The sequence below is a fragment of the Balaenoptera borealis genome (assembly GCF_965194805.1).
Source record: "Balaenoptera borealis genome assembly, chromosome: 7".
NCBI lineage: Eukaryota > Metazoa > Chordata > Mammalia > Artiodactyla > Balaenopteridae > Balaenoptera > Balaenoptera borealis.
Window position 1 is genome coordinate 127,651,287 of NC_138864.1, and position 16,891 is coordinate 127,668,177.

The 16,891-nt window shown below is 51.0% G+C and overlaps 1 protein-coding gene across 2 annotated transcripts; it reads left to right on the forward strand.

The window, feature by feature from the left end:
* The first annotated feature begins 1,900 nt into the window (after positions 1–1,900).
* On the forward strand, positions 1,901–13,862 carry INSIG1 (insulin induced gene 1). Of its 2 annotated transcripts, none has more exons than XM_082399275.1 (6): positions 1,901–2,036; positions 2,709–3,141; positions 4,821–4,945; positions 6,183–6,349; positions 6,665–6,764; positions 11,962–13,862. In XM_082399275.1, the coding sequence occupies exons 2-6, from the start codon at positions 2,733–2,735 to the stop codon at positions 11,989–11,991; spliced, it is 831 nt and encodes a 276-aa protein (XP_082255401.1). In that variant the 5' UTR covers positions 1,901–2,036; positions 2,709–2,732; the 3' UTR covers positions 11,992–13,862. The 2 variants fall into 2 exon arrangements, with proteins under 2 accessions (XP_082255401.1, XP_082255402.1); XM_082399276.1 differs by lacking the exon at positions 11,962–13,862 and adding an exon at positions 7,101–8,147.
* Positions 13,863–16,891: the final 3,029 nt, after the last annotated feature.

The window sequence follows — 16,891 nt, forward strand, 5'->3', positions numbered from 1 at the left end:
GAAAGCCTGGTCCTGCCTGCCCACAGGCAGAGCTGAAGACGGAACCCTCCTCTCCACCAACTCCTGCTTTGTCTGGGTCAGGCTCAAGAAATGAAAACAAGTCACATTACTAGCAAATGCTGTCTCGATTGAACATAACCATTCGAGAGCAACTTTGGTCATAATCCACAGTGACAACAGTCTTTTATGTTTTCACAGAAGTAGAAGATTAGGTTAAGTTTATGCCACGTTGGCATCATGGACGGGGGGGGGGGGGGGGGGGGGCGTGGCTAGGACAGCCACACAACCAGGCTGTGTCTAGCCCGTCAGGTAAAGGAGACAAAGAAGAGAAACCAGTTCTGACCCTGGGGCAACAGGAACACGTTAACAAGGCAACTGTCTTTTGTAGCGCTTCTCAGGTTTCCTGAGGAAACACCGTTATGGTCTGGGAGAGTAAACACATCCACTGCCAGCATTACTTTTCCTTGAAGTCTCCTGATTACCATTAGAAATTCCTGTGAATCCTACCCCACCCCCCAAATCAAATTTGAGAAATGTTGATACCTCTGGAAGATGTTCAGGTTCTTTTTAACCTTCTGGCATAAAGCCAGAAACCCTGATGTGGAAGATGCCACACAATATGGTATGGTATTTCACACTGCCTAAGCCTGTAGGGTCTCTTGGCCGTGAGAGAATTTGCTATTTAGAGCACAAAGTTCCTCTCAATCTCTGCTCACCCGCAGACAGTACAAAAGACCATAGACTTTCTCTACTGTTTTTCAAGGACATCTTAATAATACGATCTTGCTCAACAAGATGTGGGTTTTCAGTTGGCGAAGGGCCTGCCCTCCTCTTTAGATGGTGAGACCCATGTGGCAAACAGGGTATAAACACATTACATCAGCAAGATAAAACAACACCTTATTTTTTCATGAGTGGTTTTGATGGTTTGTTTTCCCATGAAAGGAAAGATAATTAGAAACTAGAAGAAATTATTTTATGAAAATTTCATCATTTTCATTTTCATAAAGAATCTTATGTCGTTAAGCTTTCTGAACCCCTCTGGTGGCTGGGAAACATAAAAGTACCCTTCACAACACGCACATCCTTGCACACACGATAAACAACTCGTATCTCCGAGCCCTTACTGCGCATGCCAGCACCTTCCGGTCACTGCACACATGAACCCGCTTTAAATTAGCAGCTGTGCTGACTGCCAGGAGCCTCAGGGAGCAGGTCAGGGAACAGAGATCAGAGCATCATCAGGTGACACGCAGGTGCGAAGAGTGACCAGCTGGCGAGGCCTCACTGGGGAAGCTCTGGAATAGGTCACGCCTGCGTCAGGGTCTGGGGACTAAGGTGTTCAACCACCCGACGCCAGGCCCGCGGCTGCCAATTGCTGGAAACGGCCCTCCCGCCGCCGTCCAGTCCCAACCTACGCGGGGAGAGGCCGCCCGAGGTCCGGGGCGCTCTCGGCCAGCCCCGTCCGTCAGCCTGTGCCCCACCCGCCAGCCCCGTCCGTCGGTCAGTCCCCCAGCCTGTCGACGCAGCCCCGCAGCGCCGTCCATCGGTCCGTCCGTCGGGCATTCCCCGCATTCCCATCCGTCGGTCCCCCAGCCCGTCGTCCCCTCCCCCCCAGCCCCGTCCGTCAGTCCGTCCCCGTCCGGCCCCCCCCACGGCCGGCTCCCCCCGTCTGGCCCCCGGCGGTGTCAGTCCGCCGTCCGTCCGCGCTCCCGAGTCAGTGCGCCGGACGCAGGGCTGCGGTGGCGTGTGATGACGTCATATGGGTCGCCCGCCCCCGATTGGTCGCGGCCGCCTCACCAGACCACGAGCGGACGGGCGCGCGGGCGGGGCGGGGCGCGCGGAGGCCACGCCCCCTGGCGCGCGGGCCGGGCGGCGGGCCGGGGCGGGGTCACGTGACCCAGGGCCCCGCCACCCGCCTTATAAGCTGCGCGGCGCGCTGAACGCCGCGGGCTCAACTCTAGGCGGTCTGGGCCGTGAACCTCCTCAGCGATCTCCTCCCTCGGCGAGCCCGCGGGCGGGCGCCCCTCAGCCAGGTACGCGAGGCGCAGCGAGGAGACCCGGGCCGGGGGCGGCGGGGGTGGGGTCCCGGGGTCGGGCCGGGCGGGGATGTCGGGGTCCCGGCGCCTCCACTCCTGGCAGCCGCCCCTCGAGACGGCCTTCCACGGGGATCCTCGGCACCGACCCTCGGGGCTGGGCGCACGCCGTGACCCCAAGCCGAGCCCCGCAGCGGGGGGCTGCACCCCCGACCCCAGGCGGGCTCTGCCAGTGCTCCTCTCAGTCCGGAGGACCCCAGCACCTTGTCCTGGGGCGGCCTGCCTCCAGGCTAGCCTGGCTGGGTCTGCCTCCTGCAGACGGACGGGGTCTGAAAAACTTCTGGACTGGACGGGCCAGAACTTCGGGGCTTGTGCAGAGGGGCACTGCGGCGGGCGCTCAACGCTCAGGTGTACCTAACCTGGCTGCCGCTGCAAACAGCCTGTGCGGCTCCCAGGCGGGGTGTGTGGGCAGGGTCCTTGCAGCCCTCCCCCGCGGTACCCGCCCGTGGGCTCCCCTGAGCGGCTGACTCCGAGGCCGTGGGGGTTTCCCTGGACGTGCCGGCGATGAAGGCGAGCAGAGCCCTGGCTCTGACTGGGCCTCCCTGGACCTGCCATGCCCTTTGGAAGTGAACTTGATCGGGGTTCCACCTCCACACCCCCTCTTCTTTCTAGGAGAGCCTGTCAGACTGGTGGCTGATGCCCAGACTGGACGACCACCCCTGGAGCGGTCCCTGCGCTAAGGGCGCGAAGCACAGAAGCCACCTGAGGGCCAGTGCCAGAGGGCTGGAGGCCAAAGTGGGAGAAATGATCAACTCCCCAGTGTCAGGCCCCTCTCCCCTGGTGGCCCACAGTGCCCGGGGCGCCGACCCGGCTCACGGGCCCGCGAGCGCTGGCGTGGGAGGCCATGGCGGCAGCGGCCACATCAACAGCTGGCATCACCACTGGGTGCAAAGGAGCCTGGTGCTGTTCTCAGTGGGCGTGGTCCTGGCCCTGGTGCTGAACCTGCTGCAGGTCCAGAGGAACGTCACCCTGTTCCCTGAGGAGGTCATCGCCACCATCTTCTCCTCCGCCTGGTGGGTTCCCCCGTGCTGTGGGACAGCAGCTGGTGAGTAGAAACTGAAGATGTTTGGTGAAGAACCATTTGCGGCCTCTCAGAACCGGTCATTTGAAAATCGAACCATCCGCAGAGGGGAAGTGTGCCATCTCCAGTGACTGTATTTAGAGAAGGAGGGGGGGCAGAGGATGGTGATCCGCAATGCCAGTCTCTGGAGGCTGGAAGAAGCCCAGCGATTGGGGACCAGGTGGGGAGATGATTGGCTGTTTCACGCTTGTGCCAGGCTGACCGAGGTCCTTCCCTCTTACTGATCCGGCCCTGAGGACAGAGGTGGGGGAGCCCGCAGCTGTCATCCCAAGCGAGCTGTGCGATTGGCCGCTGGCAGAACTGGTGAGCGAGGGAACTGCAGTGCGATTGGCTGCCCCAGCGAACATGCTACAGCGCTGGGTAACCGAAAACAAACCGTCACGTGGGCCGAGTGGGCAGAGCTGCTGCCCCAGCGGCCTCCCGCACTTCCTTTTTCGGGATGCCCTGTGAACGTGCCAAAGCCAGGCCTTCCCCCTAAAACGTTGGGCTCCACAGATGAAGGAAAACAAATCCCTTGTTCAGAGTTTACATTGTAGTACACCTGGCCAGCCACAAAACATGACCCAGGGTTAGCAGTCCAAACTGTGGACGGGCAGACTGTCTTTTTTGAGTAGAATTTCTTGGTCATTTGGCTAGTTTTATAAACTTGCTGAATTGGTCTCAGCCCAGAAGGTCACAGTACTTCTCTAGTCACACAGCATCCACTGAGGAGCAGACACTTGTCAGATGCTTTCTGTAGCCTCAGCTCTCCCAGCTGCTGGAAGTGCAGAGTGAGCAGACCGCCCCCGTCAAGCATCCTGGTGTGGTGGGCAGAACAAGCGTGTACCTAAGCGACCACGGCGCTACAAGAGGGATGCCCTCCTGTTCGCTTCGTAGCTGATGTTTATAGACTGCTTACCTTGCATTTCTATTTGTTTTGCTGCCTTTCGTCCTTACAACAGGACTCTGCTGTAGCTCCATTTTACAGACATGGAAACTGAATTACAGAAAGGTTAAGCAACCGTGTCCAAGGGGACACAGCTGAGTGACAGGCCCACTGTTCTTAACTCTGCCTACCGCCCCTTGGAGTCTGGGTGTGTCCCCTGGGCTGTGGAAACACGCTGCCTTCTCAGCGCGAGGCTGGAGTGGAGAGCTGTGTTCCAGCCGGGACGTGTCACGGGAGCGGTGCCGTGGGTACCAAGCAGTGGGGCAGTGTTCTCAGTTCTGTTCTTGGGAAGATAGGCTCCTACTTTGTTTTTCTAAACCCTTTCAGTATACGGCTATACACACTGGTGCTGGGGCCTCAAGGCCCTCGTGGAAGCTCCCCTCCCCACTGTACGATGGAACGACACGTGCAAACTGGAGGCTCCCTGTGTAGGCGCAGGAGTGGTTTGCTTATGGATAATTAACCCCTGGCTCCATTCCTTCTGTGCCTCAAACCAAAGAACTGCGATTTTATTTTAAATATTTCGAAACAATGATTTTTGTTTGTATTCAAAGAGAACAAAAATGTAAAATTAGTTTTAATTCAAATATTACATTGTAGCTGATAAATCTTCTAGGAAAAGGAATGGTTTGAAAAATATGTTAATAATTGCCAGGTAGAGATCACATCATTTTCAGCCGGTGTTCTCTAACGCTGCTCCCTTGTCTTTCTTCAACAGCTGTTGTCGGCTTGCTTTACCCCTGCATTGACAGTCACCTTGGAGAGCCACACAAGTTTAAGAGGGAGTGGGCCAGTGTGATGCGCTGTGTGGCAGTTTTTGTTGGTATCAATCACGCCAGTGCTGTATCCTTCAGTGGGTGTGCCGTCCAGAGAAGCTTCTTACGTTACACGGTGAAAGTTTCGTTACTCTTAATGAGCGTATATCACATCATCAGGCAGTCGAACCGTCTTCTTCCGAGTACGTTATTTCAGAGCACGTTGCTCAGTTTACTCTCAGCAAGTTTCACAATGGTTCTTGGAGTCCTTTCAGTTCATTTCAGGAAACAGTTACCACCAGGAACAGAGTGGACGTCTTTGTTCTGTCCTTTCTCAGGCAGTATCTGCTGGATCCTCAGAGATCCTTTTGTGAATTCCCTTTACATTTCTACCTTACATCCTTCCACCGTGAAGACCTGGTTCCCGTGGCCCAGTGAGAAGTGGCGAGAGCATCACTCTTCCTGGCTGATCCTTCCAGAAGGTGGAGGAGAAGCCTGTCTGCTTCTCTGTCCCTCCCTGGCATGACCGCGGAAGGCCCAGGGCCAGTCAGAAGCGGTGGCCTCTGGAATAGGGTTCTTCGTTAGGTTAGCTTCAGGATCAGGTTCTGGCATCCAGGTGGAATGCATGACGCAAAACATGCTGCATGTCTGTACACAGTGCGTTTTTCAGGAAGACGGGCCGTGGTTTACCAGGTCTCAAAAGATTTATGGTTTCTTTAGCACAACTAGATTATATTTTTAAATCCTGGAGAAAGTTATTTTTAGAGTTACTGCTTCTTAAATCTGCTCTACCCTGATTTTAATGATAAGAATGTCAGAAAAGGGTATTATAAGAGGTCAGGGCTCTGACAAACTTGTTTCGTCCGCAGCTGATAAGCAGTGTTGTGACGGAAGCCAGTCGTGTCTCCACCAGCTGCAACCACGTTGTGTTAGATGCCATTCTGGTGAGGTGTCTTCTTGCAGACGTGGAGCAGCGACTGTGCTTGCTCAGTTCAACTACTAATAAAAACAAAAAGTAAAAGGGGAACTATAGATGACTTACTAGCAAAATATGTTGTGTTGTGGTTGAAATACCAGCAGAATTTTATATGTGGCTTTCAGGAAGTTTACTTGTAAAGTCAAGTTTTTGACCCATGGATCCCAGAGAAGTTCCAGGTCATCTTGGTCACGGGAACCTTGTATCCAACAGATGCTCTCTGCAGCTCACCTGGCAGCTTCTATGGATGAAGAATTATGTGGTGCACACATAATGGTAGGCCCTGGGGCTTTTTTGGTTTTGACCGTATTAAAAATCGTTATGCTTTTCCTTAACTTTGCATCGCCAGAAATTGGATTTTGCCAATAACGTTCAGCTCTCCTTGACGTTAGCAGCCCTGTCTTTGGGCCTTTGGTGGACATTTGACCGTTCAAGAAGTGGCCTTGGGCTTGGGATCACCATCGCCTTCCTTGCCACTGTGATCACTCAGCTGCTGGTGTACAATGGTGTCTATCAGTAAGCACGTGCTCTCAAATATCACCTCCGTCCGGAAGCTGTTACTTAACTTTTTAAAAAAATACCTTCTAAGCTGAGATGTCATGTTTTTTTCTGTAATTACATAGCATAAACTTAGACATGAAATTCTCAAAAATGCTGCTTATTGTTGATTCACGTGTTAAAAATGCACCGTGCGTAATTTAACGTAAAGGAAAACCGAGCAGTGGCGGTGAGCGTGGATGTCACACACTAACGCTGTTGGTGCGCCGTGTGCCTGCCCCGCCTGCGCCGGGGGAGCCGGCTGCCCAGGGGCTCATGTCTCCTTCTCTCCAGGTACACGTCCCCGGATTTTCTGTACATCCGCTCCTGGCTCCCGTGCATCTTCTTCTCGGGAGGTGTGACCGTGGGAAACATAGGACGACAGCTGGCCATGGTACGTACAGTTGTCACCTGCGTGCCCGACTGTGGTTTCCAGCTTGATAGGCTTAGTGTACGTAATACATTATGATTGGTGTTGATGAATATCTAGTTGAGACTCGCAACAATTATTCAGAAAAGCGTATTAAAAAAAAATAGGTACAATACCCAGGTAACTCTTTGCTAAATTATAAAGATTCAGGGAATTGTAAGCTCACAATGAGCACTAAAAGGAACTAGAGTTCCACTCACGTTACAGATGAACTGCAGCTGCTCTGATAACTGGCAGAGAAAAGTTACTGAATGGCTAAATGAATGATTTCTAATGAGTTTCCTCCCCGCCTTCACGCAGGTACAGATGATGCTATGCTAGGGAAAGGACCCCAGGCCAGGCCCATGAGAGTGCGGACCAGGCTGGGAGGGGGCTCAGCGTCCCTGGGTAGGTGGACTCCAGCCTGGACCCTGTCTAATAACTAAAGAGAGAGAAACGGGACCCCCGCACAGAGCCATTTCCCAAGAGCCAGAAAGACAAACGAAGTCAGGATAACTTAGCAGTTCTTTTCGGGAGTTAACGATCGACACTTGAGCACTTTGATGAAATGTGGACATTTAACTGTCATTTTGAATAGACTTTGACTCGAAGGCTTAAATAAAATGAACTAAAAACAAAAGAAACTAGAATCTTGTAAGGGCCATTTCTCTCAGAGACACTCTGGGGGCTTTCTCAAAAACGTGACTTGGTTCCTCATATGGTGTTTTTAAAAACAGGACGTTTATTTGTGCCAGCTGCTACTGGCGTGGGAGAGCCGGATCTGAAGGCTGCTTGGCTGGTCCATAAAAATGGAAGTGATTTCAGAAAGGTGGAACTTGTCATGTGTTCCACCGGTTCCTGCGCCCAAACCATCCTTGCCTTCCACCCTTTTGTGACTCTGTGTGGATCTGCTGGCCAAAACGAAAAGACTCAATTGAAAAAACTTTCTTTCTCGACCCCTCATGAGCAACAGAGGACCTGGCTCTTCTCACACTCACAGTGGCCACAGTCTCGTGGTGCCCCTGTGCTGCTCCCTGGAGCCCTTTATGGTTCAGAGTAGAACGAGGCAGCTCTATGATCCCTTACTGCTTTGAGATTTTTATTTCAGTGCCATTTAGTTGAGGATTCCTCGTAAGGCTTTTGAGATAAGTTGTCTTCAACCCCTGTGACTCTGCGTGGAGTTAAAACTGACAGCATTCAGCCAGTTGGTTATAACTTCGGGAGGCTGGGCTGATGCTGCCGTGCATTTAAGATGAAGGTTTTTAACCAGCTTTAATAAGTAAGGGTCTTCTTTTTTTTTTTTTTTTTTTTAATAAGGGTCTTTTTGATAGAGGTAGACACTACACATCATGCACAAGTTCCTAACACCTAGAAATGGTTGAAGGTAACTTACTGTACAAGAGTGGCACAATCACACCTTTGGTCACGATGCCAAATGAAGGTGGTTTTATCAGCAATCATTCCATCCTTGTAGTAGGCATTTTCGTTTTTGAAAAGATGAAAGTTTTAAACCTAACTTAAGATAGCTGGCATAATTGTAATTCTCCCTACTTAAGCTTTCTCTTCTTTTTCACTCTTTAAAGTTGGGGAAAAAACTTGTATTTGGATGTTACTGTTGTGTCTTGATACTGGAGGAGGGTGATGAACATCCCAGGTCATTGAAGGGAAACAACCCTCCCGGATCTCTGAGCCCAGCGCTCCTGCCATATTTACATCCGTGAAAATTTAAACCCTTGCGCCTGGAGCCCAACTGAAGGGGAAAATGGCAGGCCCTTTCCAGCCGGAGGAGCGGCCACGGCTGGTGTTACCGATTCCCCCTCTGCTGCATCCAGCGTGGGTCCTCAGAACAGACGTGGTAGCGAGCGCCCACTGCCGGCTGCTCCAAGGGAGAAAAAAGCTGAGTCCCTTTTCTCCAGGTTTCTAAACCCAGCGGAGGGCACAGTCAGTGTGAATAAAGGCAAAACGATCACGGATCACGTCACAGCTGTGTTTCTGCCAGAAGTCAGGCGAGCGAATGAGGGAGACTTACTCCTATTATAGTTACTTGAGGCCTGAGATTGAGGAACCAGGTTTAAGTAGTTTTAAAGGATCGGTCAGTCAGATTGGCAAAGGCGTGCAGCACTTGCTCCCATGGTAGGGAACAGGACCGCGGGTGTGTAAAGGAACGAAAGTGGCGATTTCTGAGAAGGAGAACTGCAGGTAGTTTGGGGTTTTTTTCTCTTTTGCATTTTTAAAATTTACAATGAAAACGTAACAGGTGACCATTGAAGAGCACGTGGGTTGGGGCACCAGCCCTCCGAGAAGTTGAAAATCCGAGTGTAACGTAGAGTCAGCCCTCTGCATCCGTGGATTTAACCAACCACAGACCATGTAGCACTGTAGTATTTACTATTGAAAAAAATCCGCATATAAGTGGAACCGTGCTGTTCAAACCTGTGTTGTTCAAGGGCCAGCTGTACTTGTATAACCAGAAGCACTAAGGTGTGTACAGGAGTTTGTGACCGAGGTCTCCGCAGCGGATGGATGTGTGTCAGGAGGTGGGCAGACCTGCTGCTGTGCCCTGTTGAGATCGTTTACGTGGAGGTCACTGCAGGACTCTGGTCCCTCTGCCTCTGTGCTGTCTGTTTACTGGGAGCAAAGCCTTGGCCTTGGGTTGCGGATGACAAAGCAGCGAATCAGTCCCCCCAGAGCTCCCAGACTCTCATCCCTACCCCAGCAGCCGCTCCCTGAGTCTGTCCAGACTGGTCTCTGCCTTTTTGTCTCTCTCTTCTTCCATCCTTCAAAGTATCTGTAAACGAATCTACCCTGAAAGCAGTAGAGAATCTTAATAAAACGTCCACCTTTGTCCAACAGGAATTGCATAGCCTTCACATCCAATTCCGCTGACTCCTGAACCTTTCAACCTACCCCTCCTCTTAACAAATCCTCTGTCCACTTTGGCTTGAACTGAGGATGCTGCCTTTCTTGCCACTCCCATGGGTTGGCAGACGGCCTTTCTAAAATATGCTGTTGCAGCAGTAAAAGATAAGTGCATGAAGCCAAAATTGTATTTTTCATGAGAATAGAATTGGAAGTGTATGAAATTAAATTTGCTTCAGATTATATCAGAGCTGAAGAATGATTCAGCTACATTTATAATAAGGTTTGTTTTAGAAAACTGTGACTCCCCATTGACATTGAGTGTCCCTGCCCAACCGTAGTCTTTCCCAGGACCTTTTGTTGGGTGGGCTTTCCCCACCAAGCAGCAACAGGTGGATGTGAGGGGCTGGAGCGAGGGCACTGCAGGAAGAGCGTCTGTAGGTGCGGCTGCTCCTCTCCTCCACCTGCCTGACCACTGCTGTTTCAGGTCCCAGTCTCCCGGAGAAGGTCCCGTGGGCCTGGGCTGCCGGACCCTAGCACGTAAGCCAGGGGCACTGAGGCTCGCGCTTCCTAACACACTGGGCTGTGTGCCCCGCTGTTGTGTATTTGTGTCCCGGAATTGTAAACCTTATGTTTATTCTCTTTGGGGAGTCTTGAAAGTTTAGGCTGGGACAGAGTGGCACCTTGCTAGAATCTTTCTCACCCAAGAACGTCTTTAAAAAGAGCAAGTTAAACATTTTCTTTTTAAAGAAGGAGTTAAAATACTTAAGCCAAGTCTTTCTTTCTTCAAAGAAAGGGAAACAATTAACAGCTTATTTATAAAAGTGAGCTTATTCTTTGTTAAGAATTTGAAAACTCATTTCCATCCTTAAAACCCAGGAAATGGCTCCGTGCCTTAGAAATGGGATTGGTCAGCACCGCCCATTTCTCTTCCTCTGGCTGTGCCGCTAGACGGAAGATGGATCTGACGTGGTATTTTAGGGGCAGTGTTCAAAGAGTGAATTCTTGGTTTAAAACTTCACCAAGTAAGGCTTTTGTGGTGGGACGTGATTCGAGTGAAGAAGACGCAGGTCTGAAGGTGGAGACCTGAGGTGGGCACTGGTCAGCACGGTGACCAGAGCTGCCCGAGTCCAGTGCGATGTGGCTCTGTTCCCTCTGAGGGCGACCGTCCCAGCGCCTCTGCACCCCTCCCCCTCGCGCCTTCTCAGTTCCCACCGCCCTTAAAACAAATGTGGTTACCGTCAAGGGCCGCCACGCCCCAAACCTACAGGTGGGCTTTGCTTGAGCGTTAAATGGTCCGAGTGGCTTTTTCTTTGTGGTATTCGTTGTCAGCCTGCATGTTTAAAAGTGAGTCCATAGCATCATTTTATAGAATTTGTATCTGTTGCTGTTTGTAGCTTAAAGTCTTTTCTCAAAAAAAGTAAGGCTTCCAGCTGCCACGGCGAAGAGCGTGGCCCTGCTTCCTGGGGCCCAGGCCCCGGGACAGCTGGTTACAGGTGCACTTCCCTGGCACGTGGAATTCAGTTTGCCTTTCCTGTTTGCCATCCAGCGGCTGCTGGTAGTAATAACAACGTTAATTAGCACTTCTGTTGCGCTCAAGGTGTTGTGCTCAGTAGTTTCACTGTCAGCTGACTGAGTCCTGTAACGGCAGTCTGGAGGTAGGGACTGCTGTCAGCCCGCTTGAGAGATGGGGAGATCCAGACACAGGAGGCTGACCACCTGCCCGAGCGGGTGCAGCGCAGGGCTGGAGCTGGCGCCTCGGGCGCGGGCGGAGCTGCCCCTGCACGCCGCTCCCCTCGGCCGGCCGGCCGCTAAGCCAGAGGTCAGACCGCGCGCTGGGCCCTGGCTCCGTGGCAGGAGGCGTGGCGGTCTCTCCTCATGCAGCCCCGTGACCTCAGGAAGGTCATCTGGCCTTGGATCTGCTCCTCCAGTGGAACATCTGTCCTCTGCTGAGGACCGGCCGGGCCGGCCTGGACAGCGGTGACAAGGGCGGGGTTCACCTCCCTGAGTTTCTGTGCAGTCAGTGAGGAAGCGTGTGCGGAACCGGCTCCTGAGCTGTTACCCCCTCCCCCGCCTGGGAGGGCCGCGCCCTGTCCTCTGGGTGAAGTGGTGGCTCCTGGCCCTCCTAGCCCCGGGCAGGGAGAGGACGGCGCTGGGGTTGTTGGAGCTTGTCTGCTGCTCCGCATTTCTCGTCTCCGTCATCTTATCCGACTCAAAGGAATTTTCTATCTTTCACTTTTTAGGATCGGCTTAATTGCTAATTAAAATATGTATACATTGAGTGCTGATTTTCTCTCGCTCCTTTTTCTCTTTTTACATGCAGGGTGTTCCTGAAAAGCCACATAGCGATTGAATCTTCAAACCCGCTGATCCTGAAGAATGGCAAGATTTGGGAGAAAATCTGTGATCCTGGATTGTGACAAAGATTATCTTTTCCCTCAGTAATCTTTTTAGATTGGGCTGACTGTACAAGTGACTCCGGGAAAACAGTTCACCTGTTTTAGGGGAGCAGGCTGGGAAGATGACCACTTGTGTTGAGATGTCACCTTGCCTGACGGCATTCATGCCTGGGTCTGCTCAGGAGGCACCAAGTGCAGGCCGGCCGGCTGCAGGGTCCCGAGGATTCGGTTTCGTGTGTCATTAAAAGCAAGTTGCCATATTTCCAAGCCTTGAACTAAAGCCTAACTACCAGCTCTGGTTTTGTATCAGCGCCCAGGGGAGAGCTCGATGGTGCTTACAAAGATGAAGTGTGATAAAATAGGAATATTACTTATCCAAAAGATTTCTAAAATAGGGTTGTGTAAAAAAAGAGAAAGGCAGGGGCGGCGAGCTTAGGGTGGCAGTGCCGGGCGCCCCGTCCCGCAGCTGCGCGTGTGTCCCAGCGTACGGCTGTGCTTTTCATTCCTCCGGGGAGTCGCATGTAGACAATCTTACTGAGAGCCGAAGGCAGTGAGAGGTCCTCGTTCCGCACCGTGACGTGCTGGAACGTCCACCTCAGTATTTATGCAGTTTCTCCAGAATCCGCAATCAGCTAGGAGGGGCACCTGCCTGCCGTGTGGCAGTCTTAGTGAGCCGAAATCGTGTGTTGTTTCTTTGATACTCCAGAACAGAGATGACTGGTTTTTTCCACAGCCCTATGGGATTTGCAATCTGTGATTGCCTTGTAAAAAGAAGAGTGCGTATGTCACTGTATTAAACATTTGGTGTTTCTAAATACTCAAAGACGTGGTGAGCACAATGTATTCATTTAATGGCATAGACCATGTTTGTTAGACCCAGTTTGCAAGTACTGGGTCTTCAACTTCAAGTGCAATGTATATGAAAACCAACCTGAGCCTTGTATCCTCTTAAATATTTATTTTTTTAACGTATGAGGTGTTACAGAGGGTTCTCCATTTCAGTGCTGCATGGGGGCCAAATTCAGCAACAGCCCCTCTCGGTTGTGCAGTTACTTCGTTGCTGTGCTCTCCACTGAGCCGGTCCTTTGAAATACTCCAGTTTTGTGCGTTTAGTAAACTTGTAATTTTTACTCACAAATTTACCTTTTTGTATTTTGCAATTTAAATGTTTTGGTTGTTTTACGCTCTGTGAACATGGCTTGATGAGAAGACTCCTTCCCCTTGAGCAGCTAGCGGTCAGAGCCACTGCCGGCGGCCGTGGGCTGTGCCCTCGGCTCCCCTCACGTGATGGTCCTCGTTGCAGTTGGGTTTTGTTTTGAGGAAGATATCCTGGAGTAAATTTTAGGTTACTGTAGCTAATTTGTTTTAGAGGAATTTTGTTTAAAAGAAAATAGGATCATTCTGAACTTTGCAATGACCCCCTTACACATGTTTCTGAAATCAAACAGCTATGTGAAAAGAGTTTTCAATGAGGCTATCAGCATTTTATGAAAAACCAGAAGTTATTAGATGAGAGCAGGCATTGAATCTTTCAAATATACTTGATCATGCACAGTGAGTATTTTTTTCTCTTAAACTGGAAATAAATCTGTATCTGTTAGAAACAATGTAGCCAAAAGATGTGAATCTGAAGAATTTTGTTGCCAATACTTTATAGCAAGTATATGAACCAAAGTCATTTGAGTTTGTAAAAATGTAAAATAGTATGAACAAAATTTGCACTATACCAGGTTTGAACATCTAGTGAGATTCACATTCACACTAAGTTTTCAGCATTGTGTTCTTTTGCATTCATTTTTTACTTTTATTAAAGGTTCAAAACCAACCATCGTATTTATGGGTTTTTCTTTGAAAAGGGGGGGGATTCTCTCTGTAGGATATTCAGATTTGGAATGGAAGACTATTTTGTAGCTTTTCAAAATGTACTAAGTTTCAACACAACCTCTTGGGAAAATTTGTTTTCCTCATGGTGGAAAGTGACGTGTAGTTAGCCCAGTTTAACTTCCTCCTGCCCCTCCCACTGACCCTGGGAAGTTGGGCGTCTTCTTGGGCCTTGTTCTGTCCTCTCCCAGGAATGCTATCCTCTCTCTCGGGGAGAGAGGGCCCTTTCTCCCTGTACTAGAAAGGGGAGGGGGAGGGTCTGGGCACCCAGAAAACACAGCCCAGGGAAATGGTAGAGCATCCGGCCCAAGTAACAGCCAGCATGTCCAGGGGCCCCGAGTGGCAGCCCACACAGCAAATGAGCAGCGTCCTGCCCGAGGTCCACTTCCCTTGGTCCCTGCCGGATGTAGAGCCGCCCCAGGTGACGAAGGTGTCAGGGCCCCACCGCACACGCTGCCCTCCGCACAAGTCCGCTGAATGCCTGCTCTGCCAGCGCTGGGTGCTGGGTTGGACAAGAGAACTGGCCTCAGAGGCTCTCATCCCAGGGCTCCAGTGCCAGGCCGGGGGAGGCAGGTGTGAAGGGCACCACCGAGACAGCGAAGAGTGGGTGCTGTTTGATTCCTTAATTAAAGTAACAACTGTGCGCAGTTTGGCACCCAGAGCAGCCATCCCGCACGACCCGACCCGCACCGTCCCACAGGTGAGGCGGGGCCGGCGGGGCCGGCGCTGCGGGAAGTGCCCTGGAATTGCCCTCTCCCCCGAGCGATGTGCACAGGGAAGCTTGAAAAGAGAAGAGGCTTCTGGGAAGGGAGGCAGGGCTGGAGCCGAGCTGCGGTCCCTGGTTCCGCTGACTTCCCCGAAAGCAGCCCTGAGCCCGCGGGACAAGAGGACGCCTGTCCCACCCCCCACCCCCGCGAACCGCCCCCCCACCCGCCCGCGCCGGCAACTACGCGACGCAGCTTTGCAAAAGTTATTTTCAGTCGTGAAATAGCATTGCAACGGCAGTAGAGAAAGCCCTTACCGTGTTATACTCAACCCGATACATTTATAATACAGTCCAGACCCGTAAGTTTCTCCTGCATGGAACACAGCTGTTGATGTAGGGAAAACTGAGAGCTGCTTCATTTCCCCCACCACAGAGACTGGAAGACTTTGCCTGAGATTGATCCAGTTTATGAGGCTCTAACAGGGTAATACCTGCTCTGAACTAGTCTAAGCCTGTGTTTCAGAGTAAGTTGGGGGACTGAAACGTTTCCTGGAATTGCTCTGGTTTGTGAGCAGGTGACTGAATTATCCCATTTCACTAAAGGTACACAAAAGATTTCCGTGTCCCGTCTCTTCAGCTGCTAAAGCGAGGCTGAGTGAACAGGAGCTCAGGATGGGGACGAGGGTACTGTGTTTATTTAGCCAGTTTTCAAAGTCTGCTGAGATCTTACCTGAAGAGTGTTTCTGGCAGTTCGTCTAAAGACCTGGATTAGACATAATCAAGTCATTTGGTGCCCGGGAACCACCCACCCTTGAATTATAGACATTCCCTTTATCTTGGTGGTAAAAAGAGAGGAGCGAAGGGGGCCTATTTAAATCTAAACTTGCTTTTTCTACTTCATGTTTTAAATAGACCTTTTGCTAAGAATGTTCACTTTCTGAGAGTTTCAGATGATCTCTTTGTAATAATGTAACTAGCAGATAAAGCCTTAGATTTGGGATATACTCTGAAAAGTATTAATATATAAAATGTTAACAAAGATATTTAAGTTCAGCTGTAACACGTTTATCTTACACACTAGGAAGCTGGCCAACTACCCACTCATCTACCATCACACTTGCTCTTGGAGAGGAGGCATGCTGATCAACAGTAAATTAGCCACAGGGGGATTTCATATTGACACCTGAATGCAGCCAAAATATGCAAAGAAAGAACGTCCCTGGAGGTCCAGTGGTAAAAACTATGCGTTCCCACTGCAGAGGGCGCGGCTTCGACCCCTGGTCAGGGAACTAGGATCCCACATGCTGTGTGGTGCGACCGAAAAAAACGTGCAAAAAAACAAAAAATAAACAAACAAAAAAAACCACCAAAAAAACCCAAAATATGCAAAGAAAGACGCGTGAAATCTGCATCCAAGTCCTAGGACCCAAACTTGGTCCTTTGTGGATTTTCCATATAGATCTTCAAAGATTCACACCTGAAGAATCTCTTACTGAACAATTATAACACGAGTGCCTGGTACAAGGCCGACTGGTCTGGAAAGAGCGGATGTGCTGAGACAGGGCGGGAGTTCCTGCCTAGGTCTGTGATTTAAGACGAGACAGTAGCATGTGAGAAGCAGTATCGCATCACTATTTTCATTCATTAGCCACTGTTTTTCTAGTGCTTTGCCTCCTTATAAGTGCGCTACAGTTTTTGTTGTCCCGTGTGATATACATTCCCCAGTTCAGGAACACAAGACAGCCAAGGACAATGAGTTAAAAGTCCACTAAAGTAATTTTCTCATTAGAACCTAGCTCTTCGTGTTTGTTCTGTGTCTTCTCTCGGGTAGGTTTTTTTTCCGGCTGTGTCGGGTCTCAGTTGCAGCACGCAGGATCTTCCGTGGTGGCGCGCGTGCTCCAGAGCGCGTGGGCTCTGTAGTTTGCGGCACGCAGGCTCTATAATTGAAGCACGCGTGCTCAGTAGTTGTGGCGCGCGGCTCAGCTGGTCCGCGGCATGTGGGATCTTAGTTCCCCGACCGGGGATCGAACCCGTGTCCCCTGCATTGGAAGGTGGATTCTTTACCACTGGACCGCCGGGGAAGTCCCCTCTCAGGTAGGTTTTCTATTTGAAATTGTAGAGTTTATTCTTATTCATCCATCAGACCTCAGCTAAAGTGTCATTTTCTCACTTTCCTCATCACATCAAGCCTCCCCCAAGTTCCTAAGGCAGCAGGGCCCTGTCGCCTGGCCGCTCTGGCCGTGTCTGTGCTCTGGCCCCTCGTCCAG